The sequence below is a fragment of the Macrotis lagotis genome, chromosome 1 (genome assembly GCF_037893015.1).
Source record: "Macrotis lagotis isolate mMagLag1 chromosome 1, bilby.v1.9.chrom.fasta, whole genome shotgun sequence".
NCBI lineage: Eukaryota > Metazoa > Chordata > Mammalia > Peramelemorphia > Peramelidae > Macrotis > Macrotis lagotis.
In genome coordinates, this window is record NC_133658.1 from 931,937,300 (window position 1) to 931,956,939 (window position 19,640).

Genomic DNA, 19,640 nt, shown 5'->3' on the forward strand with positions numbered 1-19,640 from the left:
GTTCTGTCCATTGTGCCACCTGGCCATACCTATAATTATTACTGTTATGTTTTTTAATTTTAATTCTAATTTTTTCTCTCCCTTTACTTTATCACTCAAGTGAGTCTATATTTTTGGGGGGCAGGTGGGATTTTGTTTACTCTTAAACAAGAATAGTTTATTAATGTAAAAAACATTGTTTTTTACAAAATGAGCATCAATAAATATAAAAGAAAACTAACTTTCATATGTGCAAGTGTAGAAACAATTTGTTCTTGCTTACAATTACCATAGTTCCTTCTTTTTTTTAAGAACTAATTTCCACACTTTATTGATGATTTTTTCCTTACATCACCATCCTCATCACTTCCTTTCAAAATTGTTATCTCTTGGTTGGTGATGATATCTATCAGTTCCTGTACTCTTATGAGTCTGTTAGGAGTTGAAATGGAGTTTGATAGTCCCTCAATCCTTCTTCTTTTTCTCCTAGGCAATGAGCAGGCAACAAATATAAGATTTACCTGTAAGGAGAGAGCATAATTAAGGGTGGCATGCTTACGGAGTCAAGGGGAATGTTACAGATATCAAAAGGAAAGATCCCCTGACAACATAACCCATACTCATACATGCAAGATGGAGAAGATGAACTGGTCCAGTCTCTCTCTCCTTTTCCCCTAGAGATATCCAACGTCATTCTGCATCCTCTGAGTCTATTCAAATAACTTCTCTCCAGCTCAGGTGACATGTATAGGTCACCTCTTCTGGTAAAGGAACATCTTAACACATTTTGCCAAAACTCATGTTTTAATCACAAGACAATGAAATTCTGAACCTTATTACTATTTAAGTTTTGCCTAACTCACTGTCATGTTGATATACACACTGCACTCTAACAAAATATACTTCTATGACTGTGTCACTTCACAAGCAAATTTGCTGAAAATTGTCAGTTTAATTTGAGATCGAGTAACATATATATTAGATGATCGTCTTAGTACAAAGAGTGTCCAGCAAATGACTTAAAATCTTGCCCTTTTGCTTCTGTTAAGATAATAACTCAACCATCCTTAAATTAAAAAGAAATTCTCTGCCCAAAACATTTTTAAAGATACCATAGGCTATCCTTCTCCTGATATACTCAATTGACTCATATTCCTTTCCTTAAAAGTAGAACTTGAAACGACTATTGCACAGAATCCTACATTGAGATTACAACAACTTCTTATTCTTCTTACCTAAATTTCCCCTTTAACACAGAAATTAAGAATCTTAATTCTTATCAGAATATATAGCTAACAGAAAATGTCAAAAGCACACATAAATCTATGTGACTATTAAACTCCAACTGACCTAAAATTTCTATATCATATAATGCTCATAAGGATTCAAAATAAAGATTCAGGACGACAAAGGAAAATTCCTTTATAGATATAATATTCAATGTCATTTTCATGGCAAATATCATGTGAGTAGTCTTAGGTCAGATTCAACATACCAGCTGAAACAGTATCCAAATGTCACATTTGGTTCTCCTGACTGCAGGTCTGGTGCTCTATCCAATGAACCAACTAGATGTCCCCAATGTCACATTTAGGAAATCAAGTGAGAACAGGTCCAACTCAGACTGTACTGAAAAGCTGTCACTTCAACTCATAATCCCCATCATCATTCAACTTTATTCTTCAAAACTACATTGGGCTTTCTGACTTGCCAGCACTTCCTTTGCTCATCATACCTGGTATCAGAGAACAGAAACCAATTAAAAGTCCCAGGATCTAAAACTGTAATTTTACCTCATTGGATTTTCAAATGAGTACAGTTTAAAAGGACTAAATGCCAATTATAATCTTGATCGTGTCCTAATTAAGTAGAACACTCCCCAAAGCTTAGATTTTCTGAGACTGTCCTTCCTATGACTGGCCCTACAAACCCTATCTCCTACCTCTTGCTCAAGGCCTTTGATATCTCTATTGTCCATTTTCTAAAATCAGAAAATACAAAATAGGTTATCTTCTAGTCTAATGCAAAGATGAGTCGAGTACTTCTAGCCTCTGGAGCCTTATAAAAACCCCTTTCACAGGCATATGCCAAAATTCAATTGAAAGGTCTGTCCTTCAGGAGGCACTCACTTCTGATCTGCAGACCTACATCCCTTTGTCTGAAATCATATCTGCTGTATTCCTATATAAAGAGGGTATGTCAGATGCCTCTTGGCTAGCGATCCCTCCTTCTAGCCTATTGTATATCCTTGGTTAGGAGACTGCTCATCATCTACAGAATTCTCACTTAACAATTGGTAGAGATTGTCACAGAAAAATCTCATATTATTCCCCTGACTTTTATTCCTCCCATATTACTCAGTTGTTTGCAATTCAAAGCAAACTACCACAGTTTAGGGATATATAACAACAATAATACAGATTGTCATGTATATAACTGAAACTTTCTTATGCAAACAAGTCTCTAAAATAAACTTGTTTAATTATTAACCATGCCTAAAATGTAAATTATTACTTCAAAATTCTCTCTATACATTAGAACATCTTAGATGATATTAAATCATTAATATTTGTAAATTCCAAATGTAACGCAACAGTATTAAGAGTAAACTTTAGGGGTGGCTAGGTGGCACAGTGGATAGAGCACTCCTAGATTCAGGAGTACCTGAGTTCCAATCTGACATCAGACACTTAACAATTACGTAGCTCTGTGGCTTTGGGCAAGCCACTTAAACCCATTTGCCTTGCAAAATAAAAAAAAGGAAAAACGAAATTGTAAACTTTTATGTTTTTTTTTATGTTTTTTTTATCTGCAAGGCAATGGGGTTAAGTGGATTGCCCAAGGGCACAAAGGTAGGTAATGGTTTAGTGTCTGAGGTGGTATTTAAACTCAGGTACTCCTGACTCCAAGGCTCGTGCTCTATGCACTGCACAACCTAGCTGCCCAAGAGTAAACTTTAATTACTAGATCTTACAAAATAAACTTTCCATTATTACATTATACATGAACCTACTGATGTAGAACAATTTCCCACACATTGTTCAAAAATTTACTGAATAGGGGGTAGCTAGGTGGTGTAGTGGATAAAGCACTGGCCTTGGAGTCAGTAGTACCTGGGTTCAAATCCGGTCTCAGAAAGTTAATAATTACCTAGCTGTGTGGCCTTGGGCAAGCCACTGAACCCCATTTGCCTTGCAAAAAACCTAAAAAAAATTTACTGAATAGGGCAACTATGTGGTATAGGAGATAGAGCACCAGCCCTGGAATCAGAAGGACTTAAATTCAACTACAAACTCAGACGCTTGATAATTACCAAGTTGTGTGACCTTGGGCAAGTCACTTAACACTATTGACTTGCAAAAAAACCAAAAAATATTCAGGGTTCCCAGAGGATCATGACTTTTGATATTTTTCCTTATTATACGTACAAAGCAATTATTTATTTCTTTTAGGCTTCAACATCAGTAGAGTAAGTCCAAATAGCTTATATTATAAAAGTAGATTTCATTACTAATAAAAGCTTTTCAGAATATTAATCATTAATAAGTTTACTATATAGGGGTTGCATAATTTTAAATATCCCAACCATTCTTCAGAGCTACTTAACTTACTCTATACTACTCAGGATTTGCCATGTTTCTAGCAGGCTCCATGAGAGTATCAATTGAATATATTTGTCATTAAGTCACTCTGTAGATTTTCCACCTTGTGAACTCCCTGTCATTGTTATTTTCCTTGGGAGCTCCATCATGATAATTTCCAGATGAGAATAAGTACTTAATTCCTTAGTCCTGGTCCAGGGAATGTCCAGTCCTCTGGTCACATAAGGCCTGGGGAATCTCTAGGTCTGGCCCTGTCAAGGTGGCCTCTGGCAGGACAAAAAATTCAGTGAATCTAGGAGCTTCTGCAGAGTGAATTAGGTAAATGTTTGAACAAAGAGAGTAGGTTAATTCTCAAGCTGACAATTTTTTATGGTCTGAGGATGATGTTGCAGGTTTCCAAATGGACCTTGGTAGAATAGAGGTTCCCCACTGAAATACCAGATGCTTAAATGTTGTCTGACCTTAATTGGGCAAATCAATTACCCTAGTGGGGTGCCTCACATAAACCACTAATAATAAGTATAAACAGGCACTGCATCTCAGTGGTTTCTACTCTATCCTCTTCCCATTTCTAATCTTTTCAGATCTTCAAGACATAATGGACCCATGTAATAGAGCAAACCTTTGAATCTACCTTCTCACCACACCTGATGATGATAGGTTTAAGAGGGAACACCTGTATCGTCTTCCCATTGTTGGATATAAACAGTTTATCCTCATTTACTCTTTGACAATTTTAAATTTCCTATTTCTTTTTATCTTTCTCTTGATACCAGTGTTTGAACTTAAACATTTTCTACTGTTGGGGACTTTTCATTAACAATGGTTGGAAGCACTCTAGTTCATTAGCAGCACTTTTCCCCTTTGTGGATTATACTTATTTTGGTCAGAAGTTTATTGTTCATTGTAAGTATATGTCCTTGGTCTTCTGGAACATTTTCTATTTTCTGTTCCTTTGTGGTGTTGGCTGTTAAATTCTGTGTTATCCTCAATGAAGCTCCTTCAGTGTCTGAATGATTTCTCAAATGTTTGCAGAATTTGGATAGGATTTTCATTATGTTGATTCTTTCTGGAGATTATCTGGAGATTTTTTTTTCTATTTCCGATATGACCACACATTGTAAGACGACTCAGTTTTTTTTTAAATCTCTTCAAATATAAAGTCTAAGCCCTCATTCTGGTCAATTGAATCAATTGTGAGTCACTGTAGACATTGAGCCAGAACTACACTGTATGATATATCTTCATCAAAAAATGTGCTATGTTATATGAGCAAAGAAGAAGGGGGGGGGAGAAGACTTTTTTCTGGGACTGGGAAATTTAGACTTTATCTTTTGAATGAATTCTGTGCCTGTGGCTAATATTTCTGTAACAGAACAGCTAAGTTTGAAGATGCCGGAAAATGCATTCAATTTCTTTCATTGGCTATTTTAAGATTTTCATGAATATATAAATATCAGATTCCTCAAGAAATTCTGATTGATTCCAAGTGATTTGTCTTGACTGGTTATCATTGGTGCATTAGGTGTGTGTGTGTATATGTGAATTTAATCATTAACAGGACATTCACAGTAGCCTGGTACTGGCCAGGGTATCAATCTCAGCTTGGTAAATGTGTTTCAATTCAGTTGTTTCTGTTGTTTGTGCCTGTGTATTTCTGTCTGTGTATGTATGTATTTCTCTTTCTGTGTGTGTGTGTGTATGTGTGTGTTTGTGTGTAATTCAGTAGGAAACTGCATTGGGATAAATTGTATTTCTAGGAATTTGGGTAATTTGAAACATAATTTAGTGATTCATTTTGGGAAAGACAATATTATTGTGAAATAGTTATTTATATTAAACATTTGGTTTTGGTTTTAAATTTAATTGATTTGAGGGAAAATAGCAAGTAAAATTGATAATACTTCAATACAAGATCTCCCTCCCAATCATGCTGTGTCTGGAAACAATCTGCCCTCTTGCAGATGGCTTACAGGAAATTTACCTCAAAAACAAAAACAGAGATTTGTAAAACTGTTGAGGGTTCTAAACTTTTAACACCAACACTGTTGCCCCAAGTATCAGGGCATTCTTTGACATGTAATTAGAGAATAGCGCAGTGATTGGAAGTGAAAAGGGGTATTCAGCACTTGCTTGGGGTTGAATAAAAGGAGAAATGTCCATCTTTGTCTCCAGCCTCTTCAACCTTCCTTTGAGTAAAGGACAAGATAGCCAGCAGGAACTCAACAAGGAGAATGGGCAGGAACACAAGGAGAATGGGAGTTCAAATCTGACCTCAAGATATTTGACACTTACATGGTTTTAGGATCTTCGGTAAATCACTTAATCCTGATTGACTCGCATCCAATGCCATCTCTAGTCACCCCCATCCATATCTAGACACTATACTCAAAGGGCTCTAGAGAAGAAAGTGAGGGTCCTGATTTAGCACAGCAACCCCCCCCCACTCAAATTCAATTCATTTTCATGGCATCACCTCCCTGATGTCATAGTCTTCTTCAAGAAAGAAGAACAAACATCATCATCAATGAGGAAATATTTTAAACATGATTGTACAGATACAAGGTCTATCAGATTGCTCTATGGGGAAGGGAGGGTGATAGACAAATGTGGAACTCAAAAGCTTGCAAAAGGATGAACATTGAAAATTATCTTTTCATGTAACTGCAAAAAATAAAAATTAATTAATTATTTAAAAAGGAGGAATTGATTTCTGAAGATTACAATTACATCATCCTCTAAGTTATCATTTTGAAAATTAAGAATCTTCCTTGAAAAGAACTTCCAAAATCACCAAGATAAGGCTGACAGATAAAAGCACTATTACAGCTTTATTGTTCTGACAAAACAGATTTGAAACAAAACCTTGCTGCCAATCAAATGACATCAGTTCAACTGAATATTTGCCAAACAATTTTACATAGAAAATCATTTTATCCAGCTGGGATTTAAATCTTAAATTAGTTGCAGTGAGTTTCAAATACTGATACCAGAACTTTTTGTGTCACCAAAGAAACAAAGTTGAGTATTCACCAATTGGTGAATAGCTGAAGAAATGACAATATGTGAATTCAAAGGATTATTATTGCAGAGTAATGGGAAACAACAGAATTTCAAGGGGAAAACCCTGACATTTTAGGAGTTTATTCACAGTGTGAAATTTAGAATGATTAGTGAATTCTCTGAAAACGGAAAATTGAATAAGATCTATAATAAAGCAAGTGGGCTAACTGAGAATTTTATCAATAATTTTTATCTCCAGCAAGATTTTTCCAATGCATAGTCAAGATGAGTTCCAATACAACAAAATAATGATATAATACAACAACAAGTTTGTCTTCTACCCATTGAAGCCAAAGGGACCACAGGTGTGCAGAACGATGAAAAAATATCACCAAGGAAATGAAGTCCAACAATAGAGAAGGTTTTATACAATCAGTTAAAATCTGGAACTGACTGAGGCTCTTATTGCAAGATTCAGATTTAAATTGAAAAAGTAAGGAAACAATCAAACTCTAAAGCTATGATCTACATAACATTGCTTATGAATATGAAGTAGAAGTGATGAAAAAATTCAAGTGTTTAGATGTAAGAGATAGTACACTTGAACGATTATCAATTCTAGAGGAGTGTCAGACAGGAAGCAGCAACAAAAAATACTTCAAAGAAAAAGCAGAGAAAGAAAGGTGGTCTGATGAGGGTCTACAACGAGCTGAGGAAAGAAGGAAAGGGAAAGGTAAAAAAGAGAGGGAGAAGATAAACCCAACTGAATTCTAGTGAATAGCAAGGAGACATTTCTTAAACGAGCAATGAAAAAAAAGAAAAACAATAAAAAGGAAAAGGTAAGCCAAGGAAATGAGATATCAAAGGAATAGTTCCTGTCAAAAAAAATGGACACAAGGACTTCCAGAGCCAAGATGCCAATGAAAGTCAGTAAGTACCCTGAGTTTTCCCAAATTTCCTTCCAACCAATCTTGCAATAACACCCCAAAACTAATTTTGGAGATTTGAATCAGATTACCAACCCAGGCCAGCTTGGATGGTGCACAGAATATATCTGTTTCACTATAGTGGGAGGAAGTGCCATTCGTTAAGTGAGCTAGTCAGTGGGAAGTCCCATCCTACAGAGCCACCGAATATTTGAGGGTGTCCTGAGAAACTTTATGATTTCCAGAAAAATTTCAATCCATTTTCAGGGCTTCTTGCTGTGGATAAAATATGGGATATCTAATAAGGTCTGTGCTGCAGAGACAGGCATTTCCTCATTAATTAGATCCATAAATTTTAACTCCAGGAAGACTTCGCCAATGGCCAGACAGTTATAAGCTTTGGCTGAAGGCCTTCCCACAAGGATGACTTCGAAAAGACTTCTTTTCAGTGAGAATATTATTGTGTCTAGTGATCTCCATCTTCCAGAGAAAGGTGGGCCCTCATCACACACTTTTATGTATTTTCTCCATTATGACTCCTTCATGTGAAGAGATGTTCTTAGGCTGAAGGGCTTCCCAGCAGATTCCATGTGGAACTTGATCTTTAGATGAATTTTCTGTTGCCTAACCCATTTTGTGCTCCATTTGTATGCCTTTCCACATTCATTCTCTGATGGGAAATAAGGGAAGACTTTAGTCTCATGATTTTCCATGGTGATGATATTAATTAGGTTTATCCTCTATAATGAATTCCATGACAGGAGAGAAATGATTATTTTTCCCATTTTTAATAACCAAATATTGAGTTAGGGCTAAACATCTCCCCGATTGCATTCATAAGTTTCACTCCAGGGCGAGTTTACTAATAGCTACAAAATTGGATGGGCATCTTAAAGCCTTTCCATATTGTTCACATTGCTACGGTTTCCCTCCAGTCTGGATTCTCTGATTTACAGAAAGACAGGAACTTTTTCTGGAAGTCTTTCCACACTGATTACATTCAAAAGACTTCTCTCCTGTGTGCATTCTCTGATGATCATGAAGAGAGGAGCTTTCTTGGAGAGCCTTTCCACATTGATTACATTCACAGGGTTTGATGACACTGTGGATTATCTGATGTGTACTAAGATTGGAGCTTTGTCTAGTGTTTCTCTCCAGTGTGGATTCTTTGATGTATAACAAGACTGGAGCTTGTTGTGTAAATCTTTCCACACTGATTACCTTCATTATGGCTTCTCCTCTCTGTGGAATTTATGGTGTGCAGCAAGACCGGAGTTCTGACTGAAAGTCTTTCCACACTAATTACATTGATAAGGTTTCTTTTCAGTGTGGGTTCTGAGATGCAAGGTAAGATGGCTGCGCCGTGTGAAACTCCTTCCACAATATTGACATTCATAAGGTTTCTCCCCGGTATGGACTCTCTGATGTACAGTAAGACCCGAGCTGTGTGTGAAAGCCTTTCCACATTGATTACATTGATAAGGTTTCTCTCCTCTGTGGATCCTCTGATGTACAGTAAGACTGGAGCTGTGAGTGAGTATCTTTCCACATTGATTACATTCATAAAGTTTCTCTCCAGTGTGAATTCTCTTATGAACTGCAAGACTAGAACTCTGTGTGAAAGTCATTCCACACTGAATACATTGATAAGACTTCCTTTCACTGTGGGTTTTCTGATGTGCAGCAAGATTGGGGCTCTGTGAGAAAGTCTTTCCACACAGATTACATTGATAAGGTTTCTCTCCAGTGTGGATTCTTAGATGTAAGGTAAGATTGCTGCACCGTGTGAAACTCTTTCCACAATGTTCACATTCATAAGGTTTCTCACCTCTGTGGATTCTCTGGTGTTCTACAAGATGGCAGCGCCATGTGAAACCCTTTCCACATTGATTACATTGATAAGGTTTTTCTCCAGTGTGAATTCTCTGATGTTTAGCAAGATAGGAATTGATTCTGAAAGCCTTTCCACATTGATTACATTGATAAGGTTTCTCTCCAGTGTGAATTCTCTGATGTTCAGCAAGACAGGAATTTTTTCGGAAAGGCTTTCCACATTGATTACATTGATAAGGTTTCTCTCCAGTGTGGATTGTCTGATGCATGTCAAGACTGGAGCTACGAATAAAGGACTTTTCACAGTGATTACATTCATATAGTTTCTCTCCAGTGTGGATTCTCTGGTGTGTACGAAGATTATCACTGCGCCTGAAAGTCTTCTCACACAGATTACATTGATAAGGTTTCTCTCCTGTATGCATTCTGTGATGTAAAGTAAGACTGGAGCTCCTTATGAAAGCCTTTCCACACTGATTACATTGATAAGGTTTCTCCCCAGTGTGAATTCTCTGGTGTACAGCAAGGTTGGAGTTACGAATGAAAGTCTTTCCACATTTATTACACTCATAAGATTTTGCTCCAGTGTGCATTTTCTGATGTTCAGTGAAACTGTAGCTTCTTTGACAAGTCTTTCCATGTTGAGCATATTCACCATCTTCCTCTATACTGTGGAGAAGCTCATGGTTACGAAGATGAGTCCTCTCTTCACCATAAGCAGTAAAGTCACACCAAGAGATCATTTTCAGATTATCACTCATTTCATCACACTTGGTCTCAGCATCTGATGGAAACAAACACATACACACATATATGTACGAGGACACCCTCTTCCTCCTGGCATAAAGTGAACCAACTAACCTTCAGATTCCTCAGTCAAAATAAAAAGACTTAAAATTTAAATGTGCAGAATTATTATCTGACTGTTCACTGCCATAGGAAGCAGGATGGAAAGGGAGAAGAAAAATGGGCAACTCAGGACATTCCAAGAGGATGAAATTTAAAAATTATCTTTGCGTGAAATTAGAAAGAAAAATTTAAAAAAGAAGAGAACTGAAAGTCTAGGGAGTGCAGTCCCTCATTTTATAGATGAGGATACTGAATCTCAGAGATCCTTACCCAGGATCCCACTGCTCAAAAATGTCTGAAAAGAAATAACAAGTCAGGTTTTCCTTCACCCAAGTCTCACACTTCTTTACTGACACATCCAGAAACCCCTTGGGATGCATCACAAACCCCTCACTCCTCACTCACCTGGACAGGAGTTCCTCAGAACTTCTTTCTCCAAGTGGGGGATCAAATCTTCTTTGGAAAATGGAAATCCTAGGCAGGGGGATAAATTAAGCATGAGGATGGAGAAAAGTTTGTAGTTAATCCTCATTAGGGAAGGGTGATGCAAAGCATGGCCACATTTCCTGCAAGTAATTTTGAATCAGAAACTTCCGAATCTGCTTTCCTCCTTTATAGAAGGATGCTCCCATTCCACAGATTGCATAGCCTAGCAATTAGAGGTATTTCTAGGGTACAGGAAAGTACTAGGCTGCATTCAGGAACACCTGACCTCAGACTCTCACCGACCCATGAATTAGTCACTTAATCTCTTTGCCTCAATTTCCTCTTATGTAAAATGAGAAAATAAAAGAGAAACCCAAGTCAAAAGGTAGTGATAAAGACTGAGTGAGATAATATGGATGAAGAAAGTTGTTAGTACAGTTTATGGCTTCCAACAGATGTCTATAAATACTCCCTTCCCTTTCTTTCCATGCATCTCTGCTAGACATATGTGTGGAGGTGTGTATGAAGGAAGAACAAGGGCAGCCTTGAGATGCTAGAACTCCATGATTAACACCAAGAGCAGTGAGTTACACATTTATCCCTGGTAACAAAAAGAACATTGTAATGACCCAACATTTCCCACAGAGGAAGGGAAGCCTTGGGAGCAAAAGGGTAACCCCCCTCACTGACCATCTTCAAGGAGAAGCTGCAGGATCAAAATATGGAGACTTTGCAGACTTGTGTCTAGCTCACTAAACATAGCACAAAGGTCTCGCCTAGGAAAAGTAGGCAACAGGAGAACCTGGTCTCTTGCATGCAGGAGGCCATCACTTTGGCCTTTCTAAGATGTGATCAATGCCCAAACCTACCCCTGTGGCAAGAGTTGAGGAAACTCTTTTAATGACAGATTCCCAGTTGCCTGGGGAATGGTCCTTACCCAGGAAGAGCAAGTTCTGAGCATTCTCCAATGTCACATCCTTGTGCAGCTGCTTCTGGGCATCGTTCAACAGGTCCCACTCCTCCGGGGTGAAGTCCACAGCCACATCCTTGAATGTCACCACCTCCTCAAACATCAACATGCAGAGGACTCAGAGCTGAGATAGGCTTCAGAATTGCCCAAAGGTAGCAAGCACCCTTTATAAGGATCAGCCCAACATGACCAGAATGGACAATGATCAACGATGGAAGGGATGTGGGAAATCTAGGAAACTACTACATTGTTGGTGGAGCTCTGAACTAATCCAACCTTTCTGGAGAGCAATTTGGAATTATGCCCAAATGGCAACAAAATATGCGCATATACCCTTTGATCTAGCAATAGAACTACTGGCCCTATACCCTGAAGAGATGATGAAATATGGTAAACCCAGCACAGGTACAATAATCTTCATAGCAGCCCTGTTTGGGGTGGCAATGAATTGGAAATTAAGTGTATATCCATCAATTGGGGAATGGCTTAACATGTAGCAGAAAAGAGGCCTCTGCCACACTGCATCCGAGCCCATGGATTAACAAACTGGTATATGTGTGTGACAGAACACTATTGTTCTATTAGAAACCAGGAGGGCTGGGAATTCAGGGAATCCTGGAGTGATCTGCATGAATTGATGCTGAGAGAGATGAGCAAAACCAGAAGAACTTTGTACACACTAAAGCAATATGGGGATGATGATCAACCTTGATGGACTTGCTCATTCCATCAGTGCAACAATCAGGCACAACTTGGGGGTATCTGGGATGGAGAATACCATCTGTATCTAGAGAGAGAATTGTGGAGTTTAAACAAAGAACAAAGACTATTACATTAAAGTGTTTTAAAAAATTGTCATCTAATTCTGGAATTTTGCTATGTCTTATACTTCATTTTTGTTCCTAAAGGATATGATTTCTCTCTCTTCACATTCACTGTACCTTAATGTATACCATGGAAACAACATAAAGACTAACAGACTGTCTTCTTTCGCTGGGGGTGGGGTGAGAGAAACATGATTGGGGAAAATTATAAAATTCAAAATAAAAAAAATCTTTGTTTTATGCAATTAAAAAAAATTAGAGCTCTCAAGGGAATTATAATCTTGAAATGTCCAAGGGAATGTTGCAAAAAGCAAATGATATTTCCAGTAGAAATAAAACTCAGAAATATTTTTCCATGGAATGCTAATTTCCTTGGAAGACGGAAAGTGATGTGTTCTCCAGAAAGATATGAGGATTTCAGGAGGAAAAATAAGAAAAATAAGAACTGTCAAAAATGATAGATTAAGAGATTTCCATGAAGAGTTTGTGAGGGGTAGCTAGGTGGTGCATGGGACAGAGCTCTGGCTCTGGAATCAGAAGGACCTGAGTTTAAATATAACCAGAGGCACTTAATAATTGCCTAGCTGTGTGACCTTATTCAAGCTGATTAACCCTAATGCCTTAAATTAATAAAATTTAAAAAAAAAGAGTATGTGAGAAATCGTACCAAGTGTTGTGTTTTGTGGGGCTAAAATATTTCTTATCGTCACTGGAGAGAATGAAATATCAAGTTATTTTCCTCTAAGTGAGGAAGTTTGAACAAGATGAAAACTGGAGGATTCTTTTTTTGCTTTTGTTTTTGGCTTTTTCCAACACAGTGGGGTTATGAGAATTGCCCATGATCACACAGCTAGGTAATTATTAAGTGTCTTATGCCAGATATGAACTAAGGTCATCTTGACTCCAGGGCTAGTGCTCTATCCACTGTGCAATGTAGCTGCCTCAAGAGGAGTGTTCTTATAAATTCTCTCTTTCTTTCTTTATTTTTGCAACTACAAGCAAAGATACTTTACAACAATGATTTCTTTTAAGATTTTGAATAATACATTTTTCTCCCTGCCTCCCTTCCCTATGGCAATGATTTGCAATCTTACAAATTTGGTTCAATTCTCTATATATTTTAGAAATGAGATCATTACTAAAACTTCTCATTATGAAAATTGTTTCCCACCCTTCTTTTCCTTCCAATCTTGGAAGCATTGGTTTTATTAGTGGAAAAACTTCTTAATTTAAAAGAGTCAAAATCAACCATTTGGGAATTTTGAATGGACTCTTCTTATTTGGTCATAAATTTCTCCCCTTTACATTGATCTTACAGAGTACTTCTTGGTCTACTGATTTATCTATGATGTCTCCCTTTATGTCTAAATCCTGTATCCATTTTGACTTTATTTTGGGATAGGGTCTGAGATGTGGGGCTATGCCTAGTTTTGACCATACTATTTTCCAGTATTTCCAGGAGGTTTTGTCAAATAGTGAATTCCCAGGCTAGAAGCTAATGTCTTTGAATTTAGCAAACAGTACATTAGTCATTTATTACTGTTCCTTTTGAACCTATCCTAATCCACAGATCTATCACTCTAATTTTTAACCAGTACTAGGAAGTTTGGGTGCCTGCCAATTTATAGTTTCATTTTAGATCTGGTAGAGCTAGTCTACTTTCCTTTACCTTTTTTCATCAATTCCCTTGCTATTTTTGACCTTTTATTACTATTTAATAAATTAGTAAAATAGTTATTTGGTAGTTTGATGGATTTGGCATTGAACAAGTAATTAAATTTTGGTAGACATGTGATTTTTATTACATCGGTTTAGCCTATCAATGAGCAATTAAAATTTTTTTTCCAATTGTTTAGTTCTGACTTTATTTGTGTGAAAAGTTTCATACACTTTCTGGGTGTGTCTTGGGAGGTAGATTCCCAATTATTTTATGTTGCCTGCAATTACTTTAAATGGAATTTTCCTTTCTATCTCATGCCCTTGGGTGTTGTTCATATGTAGAAAGATTGATTATTGTCTTTATTTCATATGCTGCTACATTGCTGAAATTGTTAATGATTTAAAGTAGTTTTTCAGATGATTTTCTAGGGTTCTCTAACTATACCATCACATCATCTGCAAAATGTTAAAACTTTGGCTCCTCTATGGTAATTTTTTTCTTTTTTTAAAAAATTTATTTTTATTAAAGATATTATTTGAGTTTTACACCCCCCAAACTTGCTCCCCCCACCACGGAAAGCACTCTGTCAATCTTTACTTTGTTTCTATGTTGTACCTTGATCCAAATTGTGTGTCATGAGTGAGAAATCATATCCTTAAGGAAGAGAAGAGAAATCTAAGAGGTAACAAGATCACACAATAAGATGTTTTTTTTTCTAAATTAAAGGGAATAGTCCTTGCACTTTGTTGAAATGCCACAGCTTCTTATTTGGATACAGATGGTACTCTCCTTTGCAGACAGCCCAAAATTGTTCAGGATTGTTGCACTGATGGAATGAGCAATTCCTTCAAGGTTGAACATCACTCCCATGTTGCTGTTAGGGTGTACAGTGTTTTTCTGGTTCTGCTCATCTCACTCAGCCTCAGTTCATGCAAATACCTCCAGACTTCCCCGATTTGCCATTCCTCCTGGTTTCTAGTAGAACAATAATGTTCTATGATATACATATAGCACAGTTTGCTAAGCCATTCCCCAAGTGAAGGACATTTACTTGATTTCCAATTCTTTGTCACCACAAACAGGGGTGCTATAAATATTTTTGTACAAGTAATGTTTTTACCCTTTTTTATCATCTCTTCAGGGTATAGACCCAGTAGTGGTATTGCTGGGTCAAAGTATACACATTTTTGTTGCCCTTTGGTCACAGTTCCAAATAGCTCTCCAGAAGGGTTGGATGAGTTCACAGCTCCACCAACAGTGTAATAGTGTCCCAGATTTCCCACAACCCTTCCAACAATGATCATTATCCTTCTTGGTCATATTGGCCAATCTGAGAGGTGTGAGTTGGTACCTCAGAGAAGCTTTAATTTGCATTTCTCTAATAATTAATGATTTAGAGCATTTTTTCATATGGCTACATTTACTTTGACTCTATGTTAATTTTAATTCCTTCTTTTTTCTTCTCATTGCTAAAGCTAACATTTCTAATGCTATACACACATATGTATGTATGTATGTATATATATATATATATATATATATATATATATATACATATATACATATATATGTATTAATCTTTCTCGTAGGGAAATGGGCCCAGTTAAGTGACTTGTCGAAGGTCACATACCTAGGTAATTATTATGTTTCTGAGGCCAAATTTCAAATCAGGTCCTCCTGAATCCAGGAATGGTACTCTACCCACTGTGCCACTTGGTCTCCCCTCTAATGCTATAGTGAATAGTAAGGGCAACAATGTGCATCCTTGTACCACCCCTAACCTTGCTGGAAATGCCACTTAGCCAATCCCCAATACATATAATGTTTATTGTTGACTTTAGAAACTCCTTAGTATTTTAAGGAAAATTCCATTTATTCCTATACTCTAGAGAAATAGATGTATTTTGTCAAAGAAATTTTCAGCATCTACTGAGATAATCAGAAGATTTGTTCATTTTGTTATTAATATATTCAATTATCAATTGTTTTCCTAATATTGAAACATTCCTACCTACCTGGTATAAATGCTACCCAATCGTGATATATTGTCCTAATACAAACCTGCTGTAATCTCTGCCAAAATTTTACGATTTTTGCTTTAATGTACATAAAAGTATTTACTCTATATTTTTCTTTGTTTTGACTCTTCCTGGTTTAAGCAGCGCTATATTCATATCATAGAAGACACCTGACAAAACTCCTATTTTTTTTTTGAGGTTTTTTTTTTTTAAGGCAAAAGGGGTTAAGTGGCTTGCCTAAGGTCACACAGCTAGGTAATTATTAAGTGTCTGAGACCAGATTTGAACGCAGGTACTCCTGACTCCAGGGCCAGTGCTTTATCCACTGTGCCACCTAGCCACCCAATTCCTACTATTTTTAAAATAGTTTATATAGAATTGGAATTAATTGTCCCTTAAATATTTGGTGGAATTCACTTATAAATCCTTCTTGAACACTATTACACTGTTGGTGGAGCTGTGAACTCATCCAAACTTTCTGGAGAAAAATTTGGAACTACACTAAAGGGCAACAAAAATGAGCATAACCTTTGATGCAGCAATAACAGTACTGGGAATATATCATGAAGAGATGATGAAAAAAGGGAAAAATACCACTTGTACAGAAATATTCATAGCAGCCCTGTTTGTGGTAGCAAAGAATTAGAAATCAAGTAAATGTCCTTGAATTAGGGAATGGCTTAGCAAACTTTGCTATATGTATGTCATACAATACTATTGTTCTACTAGAAACCAGGAGATGTCAACTCTGGGGAGCCTGGAGGGATTTGCATGAACTGAGGCTGAGTGAGATGTGCAGAACCAGAAAAATACCGCACATGACAGAGGGTGATTATAAACCTTGATAGACTCGCTCGTTCCATTATTGCAACAATCAGGGACAATTTGGGGCTGTCTGCAATAGAGAATACCATCTGTATCCAGAGAAAGAACCGTGGAGTTTGAATAAAGTTCAAGGACTATTCCCTTTAATTTAGAAAATAAAAACAGATATCTTATTTTCTGATTTTGTTATCTACTATACTATATTTCTTCCTTAAGGATATGATTTCTATCTCACCACACTCAATTTGGGTCAATGTACAACATGGAAACAAAGTAAAGACTGAAAGATTGCTTTCTGTGGATGGGTGGGGGAGGGAAGTAAGATTGGGGGAAAACTTATAAAACTCAAATAAAATCTTTAAAAACAGAAAAAAATACACTCATAAATTAAATGAGTAAATAAATCCTTCCTAACCTGGAGACTTTTCTGAGGAACTTTTATTGATGAATTCTTCCATTTCTGTTTCTGAATTGGGGTTATTTAAGTATTTTATTTCCTTTTTTAAATCTGCGTAATTTGTATCTTCGTAAATATTCATGCAATCCACACAGGTTGTCAATTTGAGTGTCATAAAGATGAGCAATATAGCTCTGAATTATCTCTTTAATTTACTCCCCACTGGTGGTGAGTTCCCATTTTCATTTTTGAAATAAGTAATTCCAGATAGTTATTGATTAGAGAAATGCAAATTAAAACTACTCTGAGGTATCCCCTTACTTCTATCAGATTGAGCAACATGACAAAAAAGGAAAATGATCAATGCAGGAGAGGATGAGGGATAATTGGGACATCAGGGCATTGTTGGTGGTCTGAACTGATTCAATCATTCAGGAGAACAAACTAGAACTAGCAATAAAAGTGTTCATAACTTTGAACCATCAATACTAGGCCTATATCCAGAAGAAATCACTAAAAATGGAAAAAATTCACATGTTCAAAAACATTTATAGCAGCTCTTTTTGCAGTGGCAAAGAACTGGAAATTATGAGGATGCCCATCCCCTGGGGAATGGCTGGACAAGGTATGGTGCACGAATGTTGTGGAGCATTACAGTTCTGTAAGAAATCATGAGTGGCCAGACTTTGGAGAAGTTGCAAAGACTTGCACAGGTGGATACCAAGTGAAGGGAGCAGAACCAAATGAACACTGTGCCCATGAATAACCACATCCTGAAATGGTCCAGGAGGATGGAGGCGGCTCCTCTCAGCTGTCCAGTGACCAAGGATGGTCCTGAGAGACCTGCTGTGGACAAGGCCATCCACATTGAGAGGAAACCACTGTGGACCCTGCTGGCAGAGCAAAGCCGCCCATGTTTATGCTCCACAAGGTTCCTTTTTGGGTTTCCTTTCTGCCTCACTGTTTTTCCCCTTAGTCCTAATTCCTCTTCCACAACACAACTAATATGGAAATATGTGGAACAGAAATGACCATGTCCAACTTTTACCAGACTCTGACCCTTCCTGGGGAGGGGGAGGGGGTGATACAAAACTGTCTAAGTCCTTGCAACCAAAGCAAACAGAAGGGGAGACCAGGGCAAGGTTGCTCCTGGACCTCCTCTCCTCTCTTGTAAGGAAAGGGCCCTTCACCAAGGTTCTGCCAGTCTCCTAGACAAGGTGCTCTGTGGCTGGTCTTGTTTAAACCTGGGATGGGAGGGCACTCACCTGGGGTGGGGGGCTGCGCCCTCCAGGGGCCATTCTCTCGAGCTTCTGGAACCTTCCTTGGCCAGGCCTGGGTCCTCTGCAGCCTGTGCTGGGGAGGGAGGATCCAGAGGGACCGAGGTCTGTCCTTGTCTTCCTGGGCAGGGGGTAGAGCTAGAGGGAGTGCCAGAGGGTGAGACTCCACAAGGGGCAGAGAGAGACGCTAACCTTGCCCTTGGGGAGGGGCTCCATGGTCAGGAAGGGGCAGCAGGTGGGGCCAAGTCTCCCCTTTATCTCCCCTCCCCGCGGGGAGGCAGAGGGGGAGGTGGACTCCAGAGGGGATGAGGCTGCTCAGAGGCTCCAGGGCTCCCCCATTGTCCCCGGGGGCTTTCCATCCCCCCAAGAGAGTCAGACACAGACACAGACAGTAGCACACATGCACTCACACACAAACATGCAGGCACACATGCAAACATACACACACATGCACACACATGCACTCACACACAAACAGACACACACGCGCACACATGCACTCACACATGCAAACACACACAAAACACAGACAGATGCACACACATATACTCACATACACAAACACAGACACACACAAATACACACACAGAGATGGACAGACAAATGCACTCACACAGACACACAAACACACTAATACACACAAACACACCGAGACACACATGCACTCACATACATGTACTCACAGACACAAAGGGACACGCTGCCTGCACCCCACAGTGCCTGCGGCCCCCCAGGCCCATCGGGGAACCAGCCCCTGGGGGGGCCCAGGCCCGGGCTGGGGGGCGGCTCAGCACGTGGTCACCCCGGGCACCAGGAAGTGGGGCCCCGACTCACGTGAGCCCGCACCCCAAGACCCCGGGCCCGAGGGCAGAGGGCGGAGGCTCCGCATCGCCCGGCTTCCGGCTCCGCTCCCCACTGGCGGGGGTCTCCGAGCACCCCCGGAGCCGCCTCCTCTGCGCCCCCGCATTGCTGCAGGCTCCGCCCCCTAGAGCCCACCTGCCCCTCGCCCCACCCTGGCACAGGCTCCGCCCCTCAGAGCCCATCTGACCCT

General features: G+C 38.7%; 2 protein-coding genes across 2 annotated transcripts; both read right to left on the reverse strand.

Moving 5' to 3' along the window:
• Nucleotides 1-263: 263 nt before the first annotated feature.
• On the reverse strand, nucleotides 264-18,723 carry LOC141510139 (zinc finger protein 74-like). Its single transcript, XM_074220150.1, has 4 exons — nucleotides 18,578-18,723; nucleotides 11,556-11,679; nucleotides 10,598-10,666; nucleotides 264-500 (listed from the first exon to the last, which is right to left on the reverse strand). The coding sequence occupies exons 1-4, from the start codon at nucleotides 18,608-18,610 to the stop codon at nucleotides 466-468; spliced, it is 261 nt and encodes an 86-aa protein (XP_074076251.1). The 5' UTR covers nucleotides 18,611-18,723; the 3' UTR covers nucleotides 264-465.
• On the reverse strand, nucleotides 6,529-10,086 carry LOC141510278 (uncharacterized). The gene has a single exon (XM_074220250.1). It carries the CDS (start codon nucleotides 10,084-10,086, stop codon nucleotides 8,809-8,811), a length of 1,278 nt encoding a protein of 425 aa, XP_074076351.1. The 3' UTR covers nucleotides 6,529-8,808.
• Nucleotides 18,724-19,640: the final 917 nt, after the last annotated feature.